Source organism: Cyanistes caeruleus, chromosome 13 (assembly GCF_971803275.1).
Source record: "Cyanistes caeruleus chromosome 13, bCyaCae1.hap1.1, whole genome shotgun sequence".
NCBI lineage: Eukaryota > Metazoa > Chordata > Aves > Passeriformes > Paridae > Cyanistes > Cyanistes caeruleus.
In genome coordinates this window covers 1,256,742-1,274,356 of record NC_141713.1, presented here as the reverse complement: position 1 = coordinate 1,274,356, position 17,615 = coordinate 1,256,742, and the positions used below count along the sequence as shown (strand labels likewise).

Genomic DNA, 17,615 nt, shown 5'->3' with positions numbered 1-17,615 from the left:
TGCTTGCACAGCCGCTTTTATTTTATATAGATTTTAATATTATGTATTATATTAATATTATTATATTATAATTAATGGAATTATATCAATTATATATCATTGTATTTAATTTTTATGTATAATATAATAATTATATCGTATTCTATTCTATTCTATTCTATTCTATTCTATTATATTATATCTATTATTACAAATTATTATATATTAGTATATTATATTTATTTTATTTTAAATAATGCCCCAGCTCCACCTCCCCGGGAAGTGCTGCAAAACCCTTTGGAAAAGGACAGGAGCACTTTTTGGGAATATTTTGGCTCCGAAACGGAGCAAAATCATCTGGAAGGGCCGTAAACGTCACCTTCCCCTCGCCCTGCCAAGTCTAACACCTCTTAATTTGCTCCTTTCCCAAGCATTCCCGGATTTACGGCTCCGCTGGGCGCGGATCTGGCGCGGATGGAAATCTCCCTCCAGAGGGTCGCTGAGCCCCCTCACCCCCGTGGGGTCCCCGGAGGAAGCCGATGCCCCAATCCCTGGAAGATTTCCGCCCGAACAGGGGATTTGAGGTGGATTTTGTGGGAATCGAGGCTTTGGAAGCTGGCGGGAGACACGAGGATTATGTCTCAATTTAGCGTTTGTGCTCCGTTGCCTGCTTTAAACGCTTCCTTGGTTCCAGGTAGGATTTGGGAATGTTCTGGTTGTGTAAAATCAGAGAGAGAAATGGGGGGAAAAAAGGAGAAACTGGGTGAGAAGGGATTTTGGGCGATGCCTGCAGCACGTTGAGGAGGACGTTTGGAGCTGGTTCCCTCCTGCAGCGCTCGTCCAAAGCCAACACCGTCCAGACTGGGCTGAATATGTGCCATAAACCACGGCAAGGGCATCCAGACCGGCCCTGGAACCACTTCCAGGGTTAGGTCCTACTCCCTCCAAAAATAAACCTTGGCAAGAGCTCCCTTCTCCCCAATAAAAATTCCATTTTTGCGGCTCTAATCGAGTTTTTCCAGAGCTGCGGTCCAAATTAGAAACGGCACGTGGAATATCAGACCTGGGAGAACGGGAGGGAGCCGCTCCTTTAAAGCGGTGCTGGGCTGGAAACTTCCAGAGTTCTCACCCGTGGCACAGCTGGGGAGCATCCCAGGAAATCTGGGACACCCAAAAGCTCTGCCACAGCCAAACTCCCGCCCGTCCCTGCTCCCGGCGGGATGAGGCTGCTCTCCAGGCTGGGAGAGCTGGGATTGTCCAGCCTGGAGAAGGGAAGGTTCTGGAAATGCCTTAGAGCCCCCTCCAGGGCCTAAAGGGGCTCCAGGAGAGGGATTTGGGATAAGGGATGGAGGGATGGCACACAGAGAACGGCTTCAGGGCGGAAAAGTGGAGACTTGGGAGGGATATTGGGAAGGGATGGAATTCCCAGAGCAGCTGCGGCTATCCCTGGATCCCTGGGAGTTCCCAAGGCTGGGTTGGACGGGGCTTGGAGCACCCTGGGATGGTGGAACTGGACAATTCCAGGGTTCCATGGACTCATCCATTGGGTCCGTGAGAGGAAACCACGTCCGATCCTCGCGTCTGGCTGGGGTAAAGGATGTTCAGACACAAAAACCCGGCTGAGATTGAGGCTGAGGTGCTCCCGCGGGCTCCCGAGCGCGGCCCACACCGGATTCCGCGCCGCCGCGGGCTCACAGAACACCTTCCGTGCGAGTCTTGGCAGGAAAACAACGCGTAAAAATAACAGATGTGGTGAAATCACAACCACGTTCGGAGATCTCGGTTTTGTGAGAACAGTAGGCTGGGTTTAAATTTTTGTTGGGGTTTTTTGGGTTTTTTTGTCTTTTTTTCCCTCAAATAAAACATCCATGGGCAAAGAAATGGTTGGAAGGATGGGAAAAAGGCTCCAAGTGTAGATGGGGGTGGGAGGAGCTGGAGGGGGGGATGGAGGTTGGGCCTTGGGGTGCTCCTTGTTGCCCTCAGTGAGACTTTCCTTCGAGCCAGGCGATGTTCCTGGGATGGATCCCGGGGGAATGACGCCAATCCAGCGTCCCCGTGAGCGATCGTCCTTCTGGGACATCCCTGGGCACTTGGGGACAGGGCTGGGTTCAGGACTGGACTCTTGGAGGGCTTTTCCCTGATCCTAACGCTCCTTCCACGATCCTTCCTGCGAAAGCTGAAGGTTTGGGATGAGCAGGATGTCGGCAAGGGAGCAGCTGTGGCTGGATCTGCTCTTTTCCCGGGGTTTTCCTGGATGGGCTGTCTCTGGAGCTCCTCAGAGAGGCGCTGGATTCAGGGATGGGGGTTTTCCCGAGCCTGCAGGGCGGAACGAACGGGCTGTGCTGATAAAGAGGAACAAACTCCGATCATCCACCACCCATCCCTCTGTTCCTTGTGGAACACGGCGTCCCCAGCTCCTCAAACCGAACCCAGCACTTGAAACCACCAGGAAAAATTGGATATTGCTGCTTTTTTGGGTTTTTTTTTGCTTTAAACCCCTTTCCTGGCCATCATTTTATAGCTGATTTTTATTTTGGTGCGTGGGAACATCCCTGGTGCAGCAGTTCTGTCACAACGCTGCTTTCCAGACGGGAATTTGGCCTCCAGTCTGCTCCAGGATGTGCCATCAATCCATGATTTATTGTTTGGGAGAGGCCAGATGCGAACGCAGGACCGGCCGCTCTGCAGCCATGTTGGCCAAGAGGCGCCAATTATTTCTTGGTGTCATTTGAAAGAATTTTGGGTGTCACAGGAGGTGTTTTGGGTGTCACAAGAGGTGTTTTGGGTGTCACAAGAGGTGTTTTGGGTATCACAAGAGGTTTTTGGGTGTTACAAGAGGTTTCTTTGTGGCACAAGAGGTGTTTTGGGTGTCACAAGAGGGTTTTGGGTGTCACAAGAGGGTTTTGGGTGTCACAAGAGTATTTTGGGTGCCACAAGAGGCATTTTAGGTGCCACAAGAGGCATTTTGGGTGTCACAAGAGGATTTTGGGTGCCACAAGAGGCGTTTTGGGTGTCACAAGAGGTTTCTTTGTGGCACAAAAGGTGTTTTGGGTGTCACAAAAGGTGTTTTGGGTGTCACAAGAGGTCTCTTTGTGGCACAAGAGGTGTTTTGGGTGTCACAAGAGGGTTTTGGGTGTCACAAGAGTATTTTGGGTGCCACAAGAGGCATTTTGGGTGTCACAAGAGGATTTTGGGTGTCACAAAAGGTGTTTTGGGTGTCACAAGAGGTTTCTTTGTGGCACAAAAGGTGTTTTGGGTGTCACAAAAGGTGTTTTGGGTGTCACAAGAGGTCTCTTTGTGGCACAAGAGCTTTCTGGGTATCACAAGAGGCGTTTTGGGTGCCACAAGAGGTGTTTTGGGTGTCACAAGAGGTTTCTTTGTGGCACAAGAGCCTTTTGGGTACCACAAGAGGCGTTTTGGGCGCAGAAGCCCCTTTCTCCCGCACAGCTTTATTTCTCCGCAGCAGATGTCGTTTGTCCTGCCCCCATCCTGTCCCTCCGGCCGTCCCGACGTCACCCAGCTGCCAGGCTCAGATAAGGCCTCCAGGGACCGATAAGCAGCTCTTCCCCTTCTCCTCCCTCCTCTGGAGCAGCAGGGAAGGATGAGGCTCCGCTTCCACAACCCCGTTAAACGCACGGGAACGCGGAGCCGCTCCCACCCCCCTGCCAGGCTCCGGGAAAAACATTCATCAACGCAAATCCTTGGTGAAAAAAAAAGTGAAGAAATCTTTGGTGAAATAACAACAAAAGCAACAAGAAAAAGTTGTTTCCCCTCCTCCTCAGCTGAGGTTCCAGGGTGCAAAACGCGATTCTGCGATGTGGCAAAGTCACGGCCTGCAAGGACAGGTAGGAATTTGGCTGCGGAGCTGTTTTCATTGGAAAACAAAAGGGTTTCTGTGACGGCTCCGGGCTCGGAGCTCTCTTCAGCCCGTGGGAGCCGCAGGATGTTCCTCACAAGGTCCCTCCAAACCAGCCACGGCTTTTCCCACCCTTCCCAATCAGGCAGCTCGTGGTGCCAAACCCCAGAAAATTGGGAGGACAGGACAAATCAATGATTTCTCCTCGTTGTCTGGTGGCTTCTCTCTCATCCAGGCGTTCCCAGAGGATGCAGAGCAGCAGGAAGAGGCGGCAGGAATCCTGCAGGAGCTCTGGGAACTTCTCCACGCTGATAATGAAGTAGAAAGGGAGGGGAAGAGGCAGCTCCTGCCTGGCTCAGGTTCTCCCTGCCCTGAGCTCAGGTGTCGGCAGCTGCCGGCCATTCCAGCGCCGTATCCGTGGCAGGAGCTTTGGAGCGGATCAGGTTCAGGGATTTTTTGCTGGCTGGGGATAAATGATGATGTCAAAACAGGAGAGATGTTGTCACACCAGTGTGTCCCCTGCTGGGGTCAAGGTCTGTCAGTCCGTCGGAAAGCCGAGAACGGACAAAAAAAACCCAACAAAACTCTTGTGTTTGGGGTCAGAGCTGCAGACAAAAGGCTCTTTGTGCCGAGAGCTGACAATGACAAATAAAGAGGAACCTGTTGATCTAGGAGAGGAGAGGAGGATTATGGAAAGATCACGTGGTGAGGGAGGAAAAGGCCTTGGCTGCTTGTCTGGCCGTCGGAACGTTCCGGAACGTTTGTTCCCAGAGACGCCGGCTCCTGCTCGTGGCCCTCCTTGTCGGCCTGCAGAACGCTCCCGCTGGAGCTGCCCCGGAGCCCACATGCTCTCAGCTGGTTTTCCTCGCTGGAAATCACCGTTTTTCACAGGAATTCCCGTTAGCAAACCTCTCCAAAACTCTGGAACGCGGCCGGCCCCAAATGCAGGACACAAAGAAAAGGCAGCGACGAAACGCCCGTAATTCATCAAAGTTCCTGGAAGGAGCCCAAAAGCCGTGTCTAATGCTAATAATAAACATATTTCCTAAAGGTTACGTTTGATTTCTCTCCAAAACAAAACGTTATTTTGAAGTTCTGCCTGGCCGTGGATTAAACAGGGGAGGTTTAATGTGTGGCTGAGTTTGTAAAACCTTCAGCCAGCTCTGGAGAAACAACCCCGCTCTCCACAAAGCTCCAAAACGCTTCCCAGAAAACCTGGAAAAATAATAAAAAAAAAAAAAATTTAAATAAAACAGGGAATGGTTTTGGGTTTGTGGCCAGGGCAGGGCCCGGATGGGTGAGCAGAGAAAATGCTGGAATTTTTATACCGAGCATTGATGGGCTGCCTAAAATGACCTCAGAGCCAGTGCAGGGAAGGATTTTAAAACAAAAAAATCTATTAGAGGGCATTGTGTACTGGAATGCAGCCAGGAAATCTCTGCTCAGGGAGACCTGTGGAAAAGGGGGGGAGTTGGAATAAATCAGGGATGTTGTGGGTGGGGAAATCACAATGTTTCCCCCCCTGGTTTTATTTATCTTTATTTAATTTATTTACCTTTATTTATTTATCTTTATTTCTTTACCTTTATTTCTTTATTTATTTACCTTTATTTACCTTTATTTACCTTTATTTATTTATTTACCTTCATTAACCTTTCTTTATTTACCTTTATTAATTTACCTTTATATATTTACATTTCTTTATTTATTTATCTATCTTTACCTTTATTTACCTTTATTTTTTGATTTATTTCTTTACCTTTACTAATTTACCTTTATTTCTTTATTTCTTTACCTTTATTTACCTTTATTTCTTTACCTTCATTTACCTTTCTTTATTTACCCTTATTTATTTACCTTTATTTATTTACCTTTATTTATTTACATTGATTTATGTATTTATTTACCTTTATTTCTTTACCTTCATTTACCTTTATTTACCTTTATTTCTTTACCTTTCTTTATTTACCTTCATTTATTTACATTGATTTATGAATTCATTTATTTATTTCCCTTTATTTCTTTACCTTTATTTCTATAATATATAATATATTATTTATATTTAATAATATAAATATAAGTAATATAAATAAATAATATTAAATATTATTAAATATTATTTATATTATTTTAATTAGAAAATTAATATTAAATATTATTAAATATTATTAATTATAAATAATAATAGAAAATATTTACTTTTATTTTATAATATATTTAATATATTTTATTTTATTTATAACCATTTTACAGAACCCCAGACCAAAGCAAACTCCGTGATTCCTTTCCCTTCATTCCTTTCTCTCCCTTTATTTATTTCCCTTTATTCCTTTCTCTCCATTCCTTTCTCTCCCTTTATTCTTTCCCTTTATTCCTTTCCCTCCATTCCTTTCTTTCCCTTTATTCCTTTCCCTCCATTTCTTTCTCTCCATTCCTTTCTCTCTCTATTTCTTTCCCTTTCCAGCTGCAGAGTCGGAGCCGGAGGATCAGGAACTGAATCCCAAAGGGAGAGGCCCCGTGGCTGTTTTGCCGATAACGCACTGGGAAAGGCTCTTCCCTTTTCCCGCTTTTCCGTAAATTCCCGAATTTCCCGCGGATAACGGGGCAGCTGTGGCAGCAAGGAGACCCCTCAAGATCCCGAAAGGAGAGCGCAATTCCTTGGAGCAGCACTCCAATAAATAATTATAATATCATATCATATCAGGCTGGGAACTGCCCTGCGTTCCGCCTTCTTCCCGTGGAATGGAGATTCCTCCTTTTCTGGAGTTTATCCCAAAAACACCCAAACGTTCTCCTGGGAATGCCGGCGGTGAGGTCTGGAGCCTCCTGCCCTGGAGGTGTCCAGGGAATTCCTGGATGTGGCACCCAGGTGGGGACTGGGAACAGCTTGGACTGACCTTGGAGGGCTTTTCCGACCTCAGGGATTCCGGAATTCCATTTTCCAAGCGCTGCTCTCCCTTCTCTGGATTTTTCACCCTGGTACAGGTGGATTAGGCCTAAGGTCCAGTTAGCCTCTCTAAAAGGATAAATAGTTAAAAATATTTCTATTTATATTTATAAATAGAAAAATATATATAATAAATATATTAATAATATATAGAACAATAATAGTTAAAAATATATAAATATATAGTTATTTATATATAATAAATATATTATTATATATAATACTTATGTATTAAATAATATATAAAATATATAGTTATTAAAATATATAATAAATATATTAATATTATAAATTTATGAATTAAATTATATATTATTTTAAAGTTATAGATAAATATATAAATATTAAAAAATATATAAAAATGTATAAATACATTAATATATAAATATATAGATATATAAATATATAGATATAGATATATAGATATATAGATATATAGATATGTAAATATATAACTATATAAATATATAAATATATAAATATATAGGTATATTATAAAAATATATAAAAATATAAAAATATAAATATATTATATGAATACAAATATATTAAAATATAAACATATATAAAATAAAAATATAAAGAGTTAAAATATAATGATATATAGAGATAAAACAATATTTTTCTATAAAATACATAATAATATAAATATTATGATAACATAATAATACAAATGCTATAAAAAATATACAGAAATATAAACAAATAATCTAAAATAAAAATAATAAATTATAGATATTATATAATATTTGCTCATTCCAAATATAAACCAATAATTCCTCACTCCAAGTTGCTTTTCCAGGGACAGCCCCACCAGGGATTTAGGGATTTGATCCTGGAATAAATAAGTTGGGGCTTGGAACTTATTTTTAAATTCAATTTTTATTTAACTAGAGGCAGCTCTATTTATTTATTTGTGCTCAGGGAGGGGAATTTTATGGGTAAACAGAATCTTTATTAATATTTTCTTTGTTAACTCATTGATGTTGCTGAAGAGCTTTGAAGATGAAAGCGCCGCGCGCAATAAATATTAACGTTATCCCAACGTTGCCAGCATTCCAGCTCCAACATTCCTCATCCAAGAATCTCCCAGCGCTTTTCCAAATGTGAATTGATTTCCTCTCAGTCCGGGGAGGCACCTTTTACCTTCAGCATCCTCATTTCCCCGGGGAGGCGTCCTCCGAGCGTTTCACCCCGCCGATTCGGGAAAAACCTGGAGGTTTTTTTGGGATTGATCCAACAATTCCCGCCTCCCGTTTTCCCAGCCTTGCTGCCCCACCACATTCCCGGCCTGGGAGTGGGGTGTGACACTCGGCTCCTTTATTGGTGGCGCTTAAAAAAATCCAGACAACCTTCATGAACCCCACCCAGGGCAGGGGAGGAAATGAAACTCTTCCAAATCAGGATGGTCCCGGACGGGAATCCAGGAATTTTCAGGATTTTGGATATGCAGGATGAAATTTTGATGTGATGTTGAGTCAGAATCTCATAATTCTTATTAAAAATACGATTAAAATGGAAATATTTTCTCAAATATTCTTCTTCCTTCTCGTGCTGCATCTGCAGGTGAAGATCTGAGCTGAAGGAAATGAAACTCTTCGAAATCAGGACGATCCCAGCCAGGAATCCATGAATTTTCAGGATTTTGGATGTCCAGGAGGAAATCTTGACAGGATGCTGAGTCACAATCTTGGAATTTTTATTTAAAACATGATTAAAATGGACATATTTCCTGGAATGCAGCAGAGGTGAAGATCTGAGCTGAAGGAAAGGAAACTCTTCCAAATCTGGACAATCCCGGTCGGGAATCCATGAATTTTCAGGATTTTGGATGTGCAGGAGGAAATCTAGATGGGATATTGAGTCAGAAGCTCATAATTCTTATTTAAAATGTGATTAAAATGGAAATATTTCCTGGAATGCATCACAGGTGAAGATCTGAGCTGAAGGAAAGGAAACTCCTCCAAATCAGGATGATCCCAGCCGGGAATCCACCGATTCCTGGGATTTTGGATGTCCAGGCAGAAATCTCGACAGGATGCTGAGTCAGAATCTTGGAATTTTTATTTCAAACACGATTAAAAAGGAAATATTTCCTGGAACGCAGGAGAGATGAAGTTCACAACTTCTCCCAAAAATCCCCTCCCCAATCCAGAGGCGAGTGAGCGACGATCCAAAACAAAAAGAGGATTTGGAGCCAGCGTGACGGCAGTTTGGGACAACGAGGAGTTCCAAAATAGCGCTATTGACTGCTGGAAAAACAACATCCATATAATTTCCAGGTAATTACTGCGGTGTAATTAGCTGGGTTGTTTCCACATGAGCCATCTGAAATGAAGCCTGGATTTGCAGAGTTCCTGTGACTCAGGGGATGATGGAAAAAGAGGAATTGGGGGGAAATTTGGGTTTTTTTCCCCTAGCTGAGCCCATCTTGGGGCTTTATCCTGGGTTTATCCTGGTTTTTAGGCAAAAAAAATGGGAATTTGGAGCAAAATCTACTCCATGGGAATTCCATGTGTGGGCTGTAATGGGAATTATAGGACAGGGAAGAGATTCAGATTGGAACAGATTTTTCTAGATCATTCTCTGTGAAAAATTATATATATCATATATAATATATTCTAATATATACTATTATATACTATAATATACTCTAATATACTATACTATAATATAATATGATAATATTATATGAGATAATATGAGATAATATAATATAATATAATATAATATAATATAATATAATATAATATAATATAATATAATATAATATAATATAATATAATATAATATAATATAATATAATATAAATGAAACTCTAGGTTTGTTGAGGCTGGAAGTTTGGAGAGTGCAATTAAAATACAAAATTAATCATCACCTCTGTGATGATGTTTTGGGAATAAATATCCAAAATAATTCCTTTTATTTATTTCATAAAATAATTTTATAACATTTTATTTATTTATTTATTTATTTATAACTATTATTTATTTTATTATTATTTAATATATAACATTAACATTATTATTTATTCATTATTATATTATATTATTATTATAATAAATAAAAATAATAAATAATATTTATTATTTGTAGTAATAGATAATAAACAATTATTCATTATTATTTATTAATCTTTATTATTTATTTATGACTTTTATTTATTATTCTTTATTTTTTATTTATATTTATTATTTGTTCTATAATTTATTTTATTTATTTTATTATATTATATTTTATATAATTTCTATTTCTATTTATTATATTTATAATATTTCTAATAGTTATATTAATATTATTTCTATTATTTATATTTATATTTATATTTATATTTATATTTATATTTATATTTATATTTAATATTTATTTAATTTAACCACACCTTTCTATCATTTTTCTCCTCCATGTTTGAAGGTTTTTGGCCAATTTGAAGCTTCTGGAGGAGCTGATATTTTAACTTTTGCCTGGCTTTGAATTTCTCAGCTCCTCAGGACCTGCCCTGGTTGATTTTTACTCTTCCTCCTTGTGCTGCATCCACAAATGATGAAAATTGGTGCTAATGACCAAAAAAAAAACCCCCAAAAAATCCCAACGGTGATTCATGGAAATGGAATTTTGTTGACAAAAAGAAAAGTGGATTTAACTCAGCCAAAGGAAATGCTTTTCCAACTGGGGAGGAATATCTGAGGAATGACCATTTCTTCTCCGAGACAGAACTGTCCCAGCTTGAATTCACAAAATAAAATGGAATAATTCAAATGAGAGCCTGGAGAAAAGCGACCAGATCCACCCAAAACGGGCGCTTTTCCAGGGAAAAGACCCAAAAGTGGATTTTGGGTGCGTGAAGTGAAGGTGAGGAGGGCAGGACACGCTGTCCCCTTCCCTGGGGGGACACAGCTCGGCCCAGGGATTCCAGAATCCTGGAATGGGTGGGCTTGGAAAGCCCCTCAAAGCTCCTCCACGTCACCCCAGGTGTCCCCAAACCTGTCCAGGTGTCCCCAACCCTGTCCCTGATGTCCCCAGGTGTCTCCAAACCCCATCCAGGTGTCCCCAAACCCCGCCCAGGTATCCCTCACCCTGTCCCTGATGTCCCCAGGTGTCCCCAAACCTGTCCCTGATGTTCCCAGGTGTCCCCAGGGCTGGTTTTGATAGTCCTAGGTGTCTCCAGAGTATCCCCAGTGCCCCCACCCTTGGTCTTGGTGTCACTTAGACCACCTCAGTCCCATCCCCAATGTCCCCAGCTGTCCCCAACCCTGCTCCCAGTGTCCCTAAGCCTGGCCCCGATGTCCCTCAGTGTCCCCAGCCCTGTTGTTGATGACACCACGTGTCCACAATCCTGCTCCTGGTGTCTCTTGGTGTCCCCAACCCTGTCCCAGACATCCTCAGGTGTCCCCAAACCCTGTCCAGGTGTCCCCAAACCCTGTCCAGGTGTCCCTCACCCCATCCCTGATGTCCCCAGGTGTTGCCAGTGCTGCTTTTGATGTCCCCAGTTGTCCCCACGTGTCCCCAAACCCTGTCCAGGTGTCCCCAAACCCTGTCCAGGTGTCCCTCACCCCATCCCTGATGTCCCCAGTTGTCCCCCCACTCACTCACAGGCAGGTGGCCCAGACCAGTACAGCCGTGGATGGGGACTGGGGGACACTGGGGGACACTGAGGGACACTGGGGGATACTGGGGGACACTGGGGGACACTGGGAGCCCCTCCCAGCCCCATCTCATCCCGGGAATGCAAATCCTGGGAGAGAAAGGGCTGATTGTTGGGGCCACGGCCATTGTCCTGCAGCTGCAGGGCTCTGGGGAGTGACAGGGCCGGGAATTCTGACATTCCAGGGGGGGAATTCTGCCATTCCAGGAGGGGAATTCTGACATTCCAGGGTGGGAATTCTGCCATTCCAGGAGGGGAATTCTGACATTCCAGGAGGGGAATTCTGTCATTCCAGGAGGGGAATTCTGTCATTCCAGGCTGGGAATCCAGGCTGGGAATTCTGTCGTTCCAGGATGGGAATCTGGGCTGGGAATTTTGTCATCTCCAAACATTTCCAGGAAAATTTATTTTCTAAGCTGCAGCCCTCGTTTGGGCTCGGTTTGGGAGAGAATGGGAACTGTAATAGCAGTAATCTGATACTAATATTATTATTATTATTATTATTATTATTATTATTATTATTATTATTATTATTATTATTATTATTATTAATAATAATAATAATAATAATAATAATAATAATAGAAGAATCTGATATAATATCTGATATAATAATCTGATATTATAATAATATGATATAATCATCAAAATATGATATAATAATCAAAATATGACATAACAATAATAATATGATACAATAATAACAATATGATATGATAATAATAAAAATAATAATAAAATCAGATATAATAATATCTGATATAATAATCTGATATAATAATAAGATACAATAATAAAATCTGATATAACAATAAAACTGATATAATAAAACCGATACAATAATACAACTGATACAATAATAAAACTGATACAATTTGATCTGGCATTGCTCTTGGATGTGGATTTCGGGGGAGATGTTTGTGCCAGCCACTCCACATCAGCTTCCTGCTCAGCACATGTTGTTATAAACTCAAAATAAATAAGATTTATTTTATTAGTTGCTGGCTCTTCCATCATCTTCTCGTGCAGCCAAGTAATTTTGACTGGAATATTCCTCTTTTTGTTTCACACATTTCACACCCACAACAACCTCAGCAATAAAGGGATTTTAACAGCTGGGTCGTGTTTTCTATCAAGAAAAGTCCATCATTAAATTCTCAGAAATTCCCTCACGTTACTTTTAAGCAAAGAGTAAATTCGGATTATTTGACAAAGAGGGGAAAATTCTTGGATACTCAGATTAATGAAAACAACATGTTCACAGAAAAAAACCCCACATATCTGCTTTAAAAATATTATTGTGTCTGAACACGGCTTTGAGCATGAGAGTTATGTGACAGGATGCATTTTTTTGGGAAGTTACAGAGGAGGAAAATAAAAGAAAGGCAGATTTTCACCTTCAGATCCTCATATTCTTTTACTGCGATACGGCCAAAAGGGGGAAACGTGACTCTGGAAAATCAGGAATTAAAAAATATTGGGATTTTGGAGGGTTGAGCTTTCATTTTTTCCTCCCCACAGAGGTTAAAAATCCCCCAAAAAATAAGTATTGTAACTCAGAAGCAGCAGAGCTGGAGGATGGGATTGGGGTTGTTCTCCCCTGCTCCAGTTGCATCCCAATATTTTTTTTTTTTGAAATGGAGAGGGAATCCTGACAGGTTTGAGAGTCACTGCCACAGCTGGAGGCATCGAGAGCACCTCTGTGCGTTGACAGAAGATTTTTTTTGGCAAGGAATCATCATCTGAGCCTCGGGAGCAGAGAGGAATGAGATTTCACTACATGTAAATAATAGCCTAAAAATAGAAAGGCAGATTGTTTTTCTCATTAAGTTCCTACTCCATCCTCTGGAGCGTTGGGAAGGGAGGGACAATCAAAAAAGGCCCGGAGTGAAAAAAAAAATGAAGAGCCTGGGTGAGGTTTGTCTGTAAAAAAAAAAACAAAACAAAAGCAACACCGGCAGGACCATTTTAAACCTGAATTTCTGGATCCCGTTTCTTTAGTTTGCTTCTTTATTTGAATGCAGCCGAAGGCATTCTCGGGCTGCTTTATTTAAAGCGAGTTTGGAGAGGGGACGCTGTGGTTTGTGGCCACGTGTCAAGTTTGATAGTGCTATGCCATGATTTAGCAAAAACACTCGAAGCACATGTCCACATCCCACTGAATTGGGGAGGAAGTGAAGAAGCAGAGGAAAAGCTGTTTTTGCTGTGCAGCAGCCTCATTCAGGAGGGGAGGAAAAAAAAAAAACCACCATAAAATAATTGAAATAAATCAAGGATTTATCTTTTAATCGAGGATTTATCAATTATAGATCTTCCTGGCCGAATTCCTTCGGCTTGACGTGAACTCGTGGATCAGGATTCCATGGATTTAATAATTTCAAACTGTTTTCCACTGGGCTGGCTCAGACCACTGAAATAGAAGGGCTAATTATGGGAGCCGTGGGCGTGCTGGAGTCATCTGACTTTGATTTTTTTTAGCCATCCCAGCAGCCTGCCCCCTCCCCAAAGCGGAGAGAAGCCTTCATCACAGGCAGGATTATGGGGGTGTTGCTCATCATCCTCCTGGAGCTGCTGCTCGTTTTCTTGGTGTGATGCTCTGGGTGTGCCACAACTCCAGGAGAAACTCTGGGAGAAAGAACCTCTGGGAAACGGGACGGAGGGATGGCCCCGAGATGGAATTGGGGCGTCAGCGAGGAGTTCCCTGGATTTTCTGGCTGTTTGGGGAATATTTCTGGGTGAAACGGTTGGAAATGCAGTGTTTGGGAAGAGAGATGAGTTGTTTGATTTGCTCAGCGTAGCAAGACTTCAGATATCTCCTTCCCATAAAGAAGGTGCCATCCAAAATCTGTTTATTTATGTGTGTTCCTTTTCTAGGTGAAGGATTTGTGACCTGTCCACCTTGGTCAAAATCCACACAAATCAAAATCCACACAAATCAAAATCCACACTATTTTTGTCCTGGACCGATGGAATGCGACACATCCTGGTCCAATTCCATTGCCATCCCTACCTACTAGGAGTTGTTTTCTTCAGGACTTCCCATAAATATTCTTAACAATAATCACATTTAACATCTCTCTCCTATTCTTCCCTTAACATAAACTACCGAATTTTAAATCCTGGGTAACCCTCTTGGTCAAATTTTATAAAATTTAATTCTGTAATTATCTGTGGTTATCTTACCACATGTTCCCTGCGTGGAACCGAGCACGACTTGTTTTAATCTGCACAGTTGAGACATTAAAGCTTTATTTGGTCTTTCAGTGACCATAATGTAAGAGCTTTCTGAATGTAGGATGATGGATTTTATGGCAGCTACGGAAATTGTAGGAAATTTTGTTTTCTTTGTTCAGTTCTGTGCATTAAGGTGAAGGCCAAGGAGAGGAATTGTCATGGTGATCTGTATTTATAGAATAACACACAGGTAGAAAGAAGCCGAATCAAGCTATAGTGATTTAAATACTAACATTCAACCCACCCAAATTCACAATTTGATGCCATCATCTTGCCAGGCAGAATTTTGGTAGATGTTTTCCCCTCTGCGCTATGTGGCTTGCTGTTGGAAGAACACAAATTTTACTCAAAATTCACATGGAATGGGCATATTTGGATCTCAGCTCTCTGCTCTTTGGGACTCCTACAACACCTGTATTGCTGTTCCTAGGGAAAAGGAAAACCTGGGCAAGCTCACGATGATTCCCAAACTTCTCCGCAGTAGCCTAGGGAAATAAAACTTGTAATTCCCCGAAATAAAACTCATCGCTGCCCTTAATGAAACTCATCATTTCCCGCTTGCTGCAGACCAGGAGCCAGAGGTTAAGCCAGCGCCCGCTGAGGGACCCCGGCCCCATCCCGTTCCACCCCTAAAGGTCTCAAACCCCTGGATTAAGCAGCAGGAAGCGGAGCTACAAAATCCGACTTTAATCAACTCATTTATTACTGCAGCTTCGCGCATCCACCGCTTCCCTCGCTATCCGGAGGGTGCCCGCACGGCTGAGGGGAGCCGGGGCGCCCGGAGGGACCCGCGCCCCTCACGGGGCCGGCGGCGCCGCGGGGGCCGCGCCGCGCAGAGCCGAACTTCCCGAGCGGTTCGGCGGCCACACGGCGTTCCCGGGGCGGCGGGGGAAGCGCAGCGAGAGCCCGGTTCCCCTCAGACGAGGGCTGGGAGCGGCGGGGACCCCCCGCCCGAGGAGGCACAAAATGGCGCCGCGATTCAAACGCTGCGCGCTGCGGGCGGGCGGGGCGGCGGGGGGGGCGGTGTCCCGGCGGGGTTCACTGCGCCTGCGCGCAGAGTCGCAAGATGGCGGACAGTGCGGAACTAAAGGTAAAGCGCAGCTCCGGGTCCCCCCGCGGCGCCGCCGGGGCCGCGGCCGAGAGCGGCCCGCGGCGAGACGAGCCCCGCTGGAGCGGCCCGCGGCGGAGCCCCGCCGGCAGCGGGGGCTGAGGGGCGGGGTGGGTGGGGAGCGGAGCGCGGAGCTGCCTCCCCTCTGGCCGCCCCCCCTCGCCGGCCGCGCTCCGCCGGGCGGCCCCGCCGGCGGCCGGGGCAGCGCGGGCGGCTCCGCTCCGCGGCCGCCGGCTCGGGCCGAGCCTCCCGCGGGCTGAGGGCGGCGGCCGGGGGGGAGCCCCCGCGGGGGGCGGCGCGGGCGCTGCCGGGGCGGGGGACGGAGCCGCGGCGCCCCGCGAAGTTTGCAGGGGAGTCCGGCGGGAGCGACCCCCGGCAGCGGCGGCGGCCGCGGTGACAGCGGGGGGAGCGCGGCGGGGAGGCCGGCTCGCCGCCCCTCCGGTAAATAAAAGAACGTCACAGGCAGATGTGGAGGAGTTCCGCGGTGTTGAGCTGGCGGCGGTCCCTGTCATCCTGCGAAACACATGGAAAAGGGGCGCTCCGAGCCACCCGCAGCCCGGCCGGCGCTCCCCGGGCGGGGGTCGCTGCGTTTGGGGCGTTTTGGGGGGGATTTGGGGGCGGGGGAGGGAATTTTTTTGGGGCGTTTTGGGCTCTCAGCCGAGATGGTGGAGGGGGGGGGGGGGGGGGGGCAGGAGCAGCTCTGCCGAACGCGGAACTTTGGGTTTCCTAAGGCGTAAAAGAAACAGCAATTTTGAGGAACAGCAGTCGTGGGATAGAGGGTGGGAGTCATCCGCCCAAAAATGCAAGGAAAAGACCCCTCCCCGAAACTCGGTGTGGGTGCAGGCTGTGCCCTGCACACCCTGCGAGGTGTTCAAAGTTTGAGAGTTTGCTCGCAGTTGTCACAGGGTCGGTGTTCACCAGGAGGGCTCCTGCCTCCTCCTTTCAAGCGAGCGGCACAAATCAGGTGGATATTAAATGTGTAACATAAACTGCGGAATACGTCGGGTATGACTAAGGAGATATTTTGTCTTTCCCTTGAGGTTTGGTAGAACGGAGGGGTTTTTTTCTGTGTTTCAAAGGTATGGTTGAGCTTTCATTTTTGGGTGTTTAAGGAGCTGTCAGCAGGTAAAGAAATATCAAATGGTGAGTGTGTTCTGAGTTGTGTGGGTCAGGAGCCTTCAGATCCTCCTTTAAATCCTTCTCTGGCCTTGGTTTTTCTGGGAATCTTCAGTCCATATCGTATTGAGCTGTGGAATCCTTAAGCTTTTAATTTTTTTCCTTTTCAAACTTTTGCTTCCCACATAATGAGATCAAAGGGTTAAGATGTGATTGCAGTGCTGAAGTTTTTGTTAATTTTAGCGTGGCAAATGGAACAGTGTGTTTTGGTACACAGAGAGTTTCGTGGTGCACAGCAGCCAGCTTGGCTTTAGCCAATGCCTTCATTAGCAGGGCTGACTCAAAAGGAGTTAAAAAGAGATGGGAAATAGGGAATAAAGTCATTCCAAACCCCTTCATTGATCACTCACAGAAGTCTCCTTCTGGAGAAGAAATCGCAATTTTTTTAAAATTTACATTTCCTAAAGTGCAGTTGCTGCCTCAGGGGTGTGGAGGGTGAATGGCAAAGTTATAGTTTCATTCCCAATTTCGATTTTCTGCTCAAAAATTCCATCCCTAATTTCAATTTTCTGCTCAGAAATTCCATCCCCAGTTTCAGTTTTCTGTCCAGGTTCTGTTCAGAGCGGTGCTTGCAGGCAGGGACTGCGGGATGGCACTCTGAAAAGTTGTTTTTTTCTGTAGCCATATCAGTTTGCTTAACAAAAAAAAAAGAGTAGTTACTTCCTCCATT

At 44.3% G+C, this 17,615-nt stretch overlaps 1 protein-coding gene and 1 long non-coding RNA gene across 7 annotated transcripts in view; both read left to right on the top strand.

Moving 5' to 3' along the window:
- The first annotated feature begins 3,212 nt into the window (after nucleotides 1-3,212).
- Nucleotides 3,213-10,541, top strand: LOC111946201 (uncharacterized). Of its 5 annotated transcripts, XR_015275685.1 has the most exons (4): nucleotides 3,213-3,824; nucleotides 6,540-6,704; nucleotides 8,349-9,064; nucleotides 10,197-10,541. It is a non-coding gene; the product is annotated as an uncharacterized LOC111946201 (long non-coding RNA). The 5 variants fall into 5 exon arrangements; XR_015275684.1 differs by lacking the exon at nucleotides 6,540-6,704 and having other exon boundaries at nucleotides 3,220-3,824; XR_015275686.1 differs by lacking the exons at nucleotides 3,213-3,824; nucleotides 6,540-6,704 and adding an exon at nucleotides 6,711-6,814.
- A 5,116-nt stretch (nucleotides 10,542-15,657) lies between these two features.
- The window catches only part of PIAS1 (protein inhibitor of activated STAT 1), a 47,844-nt gene continuing 45,886 nt past the window's right edge, over nucleotides 15,658-17,615 (top strand). For both annotated transcript variants that reach the window (XM_086848708.1, XM_086848707.1), the window contains exon 1: nucleotides 15,658-15,751. In XM_086848708.1, coding sequence (XP_086704834.1) covers nucleotides 15,728-15,751 — 24 coding nt within the window. In that variant the 5' untranslated portion in view covers nucleotides 15,658-15,727. The remainder of the gene's footprint in view (nucleotides 15,752-17,615) is intronic.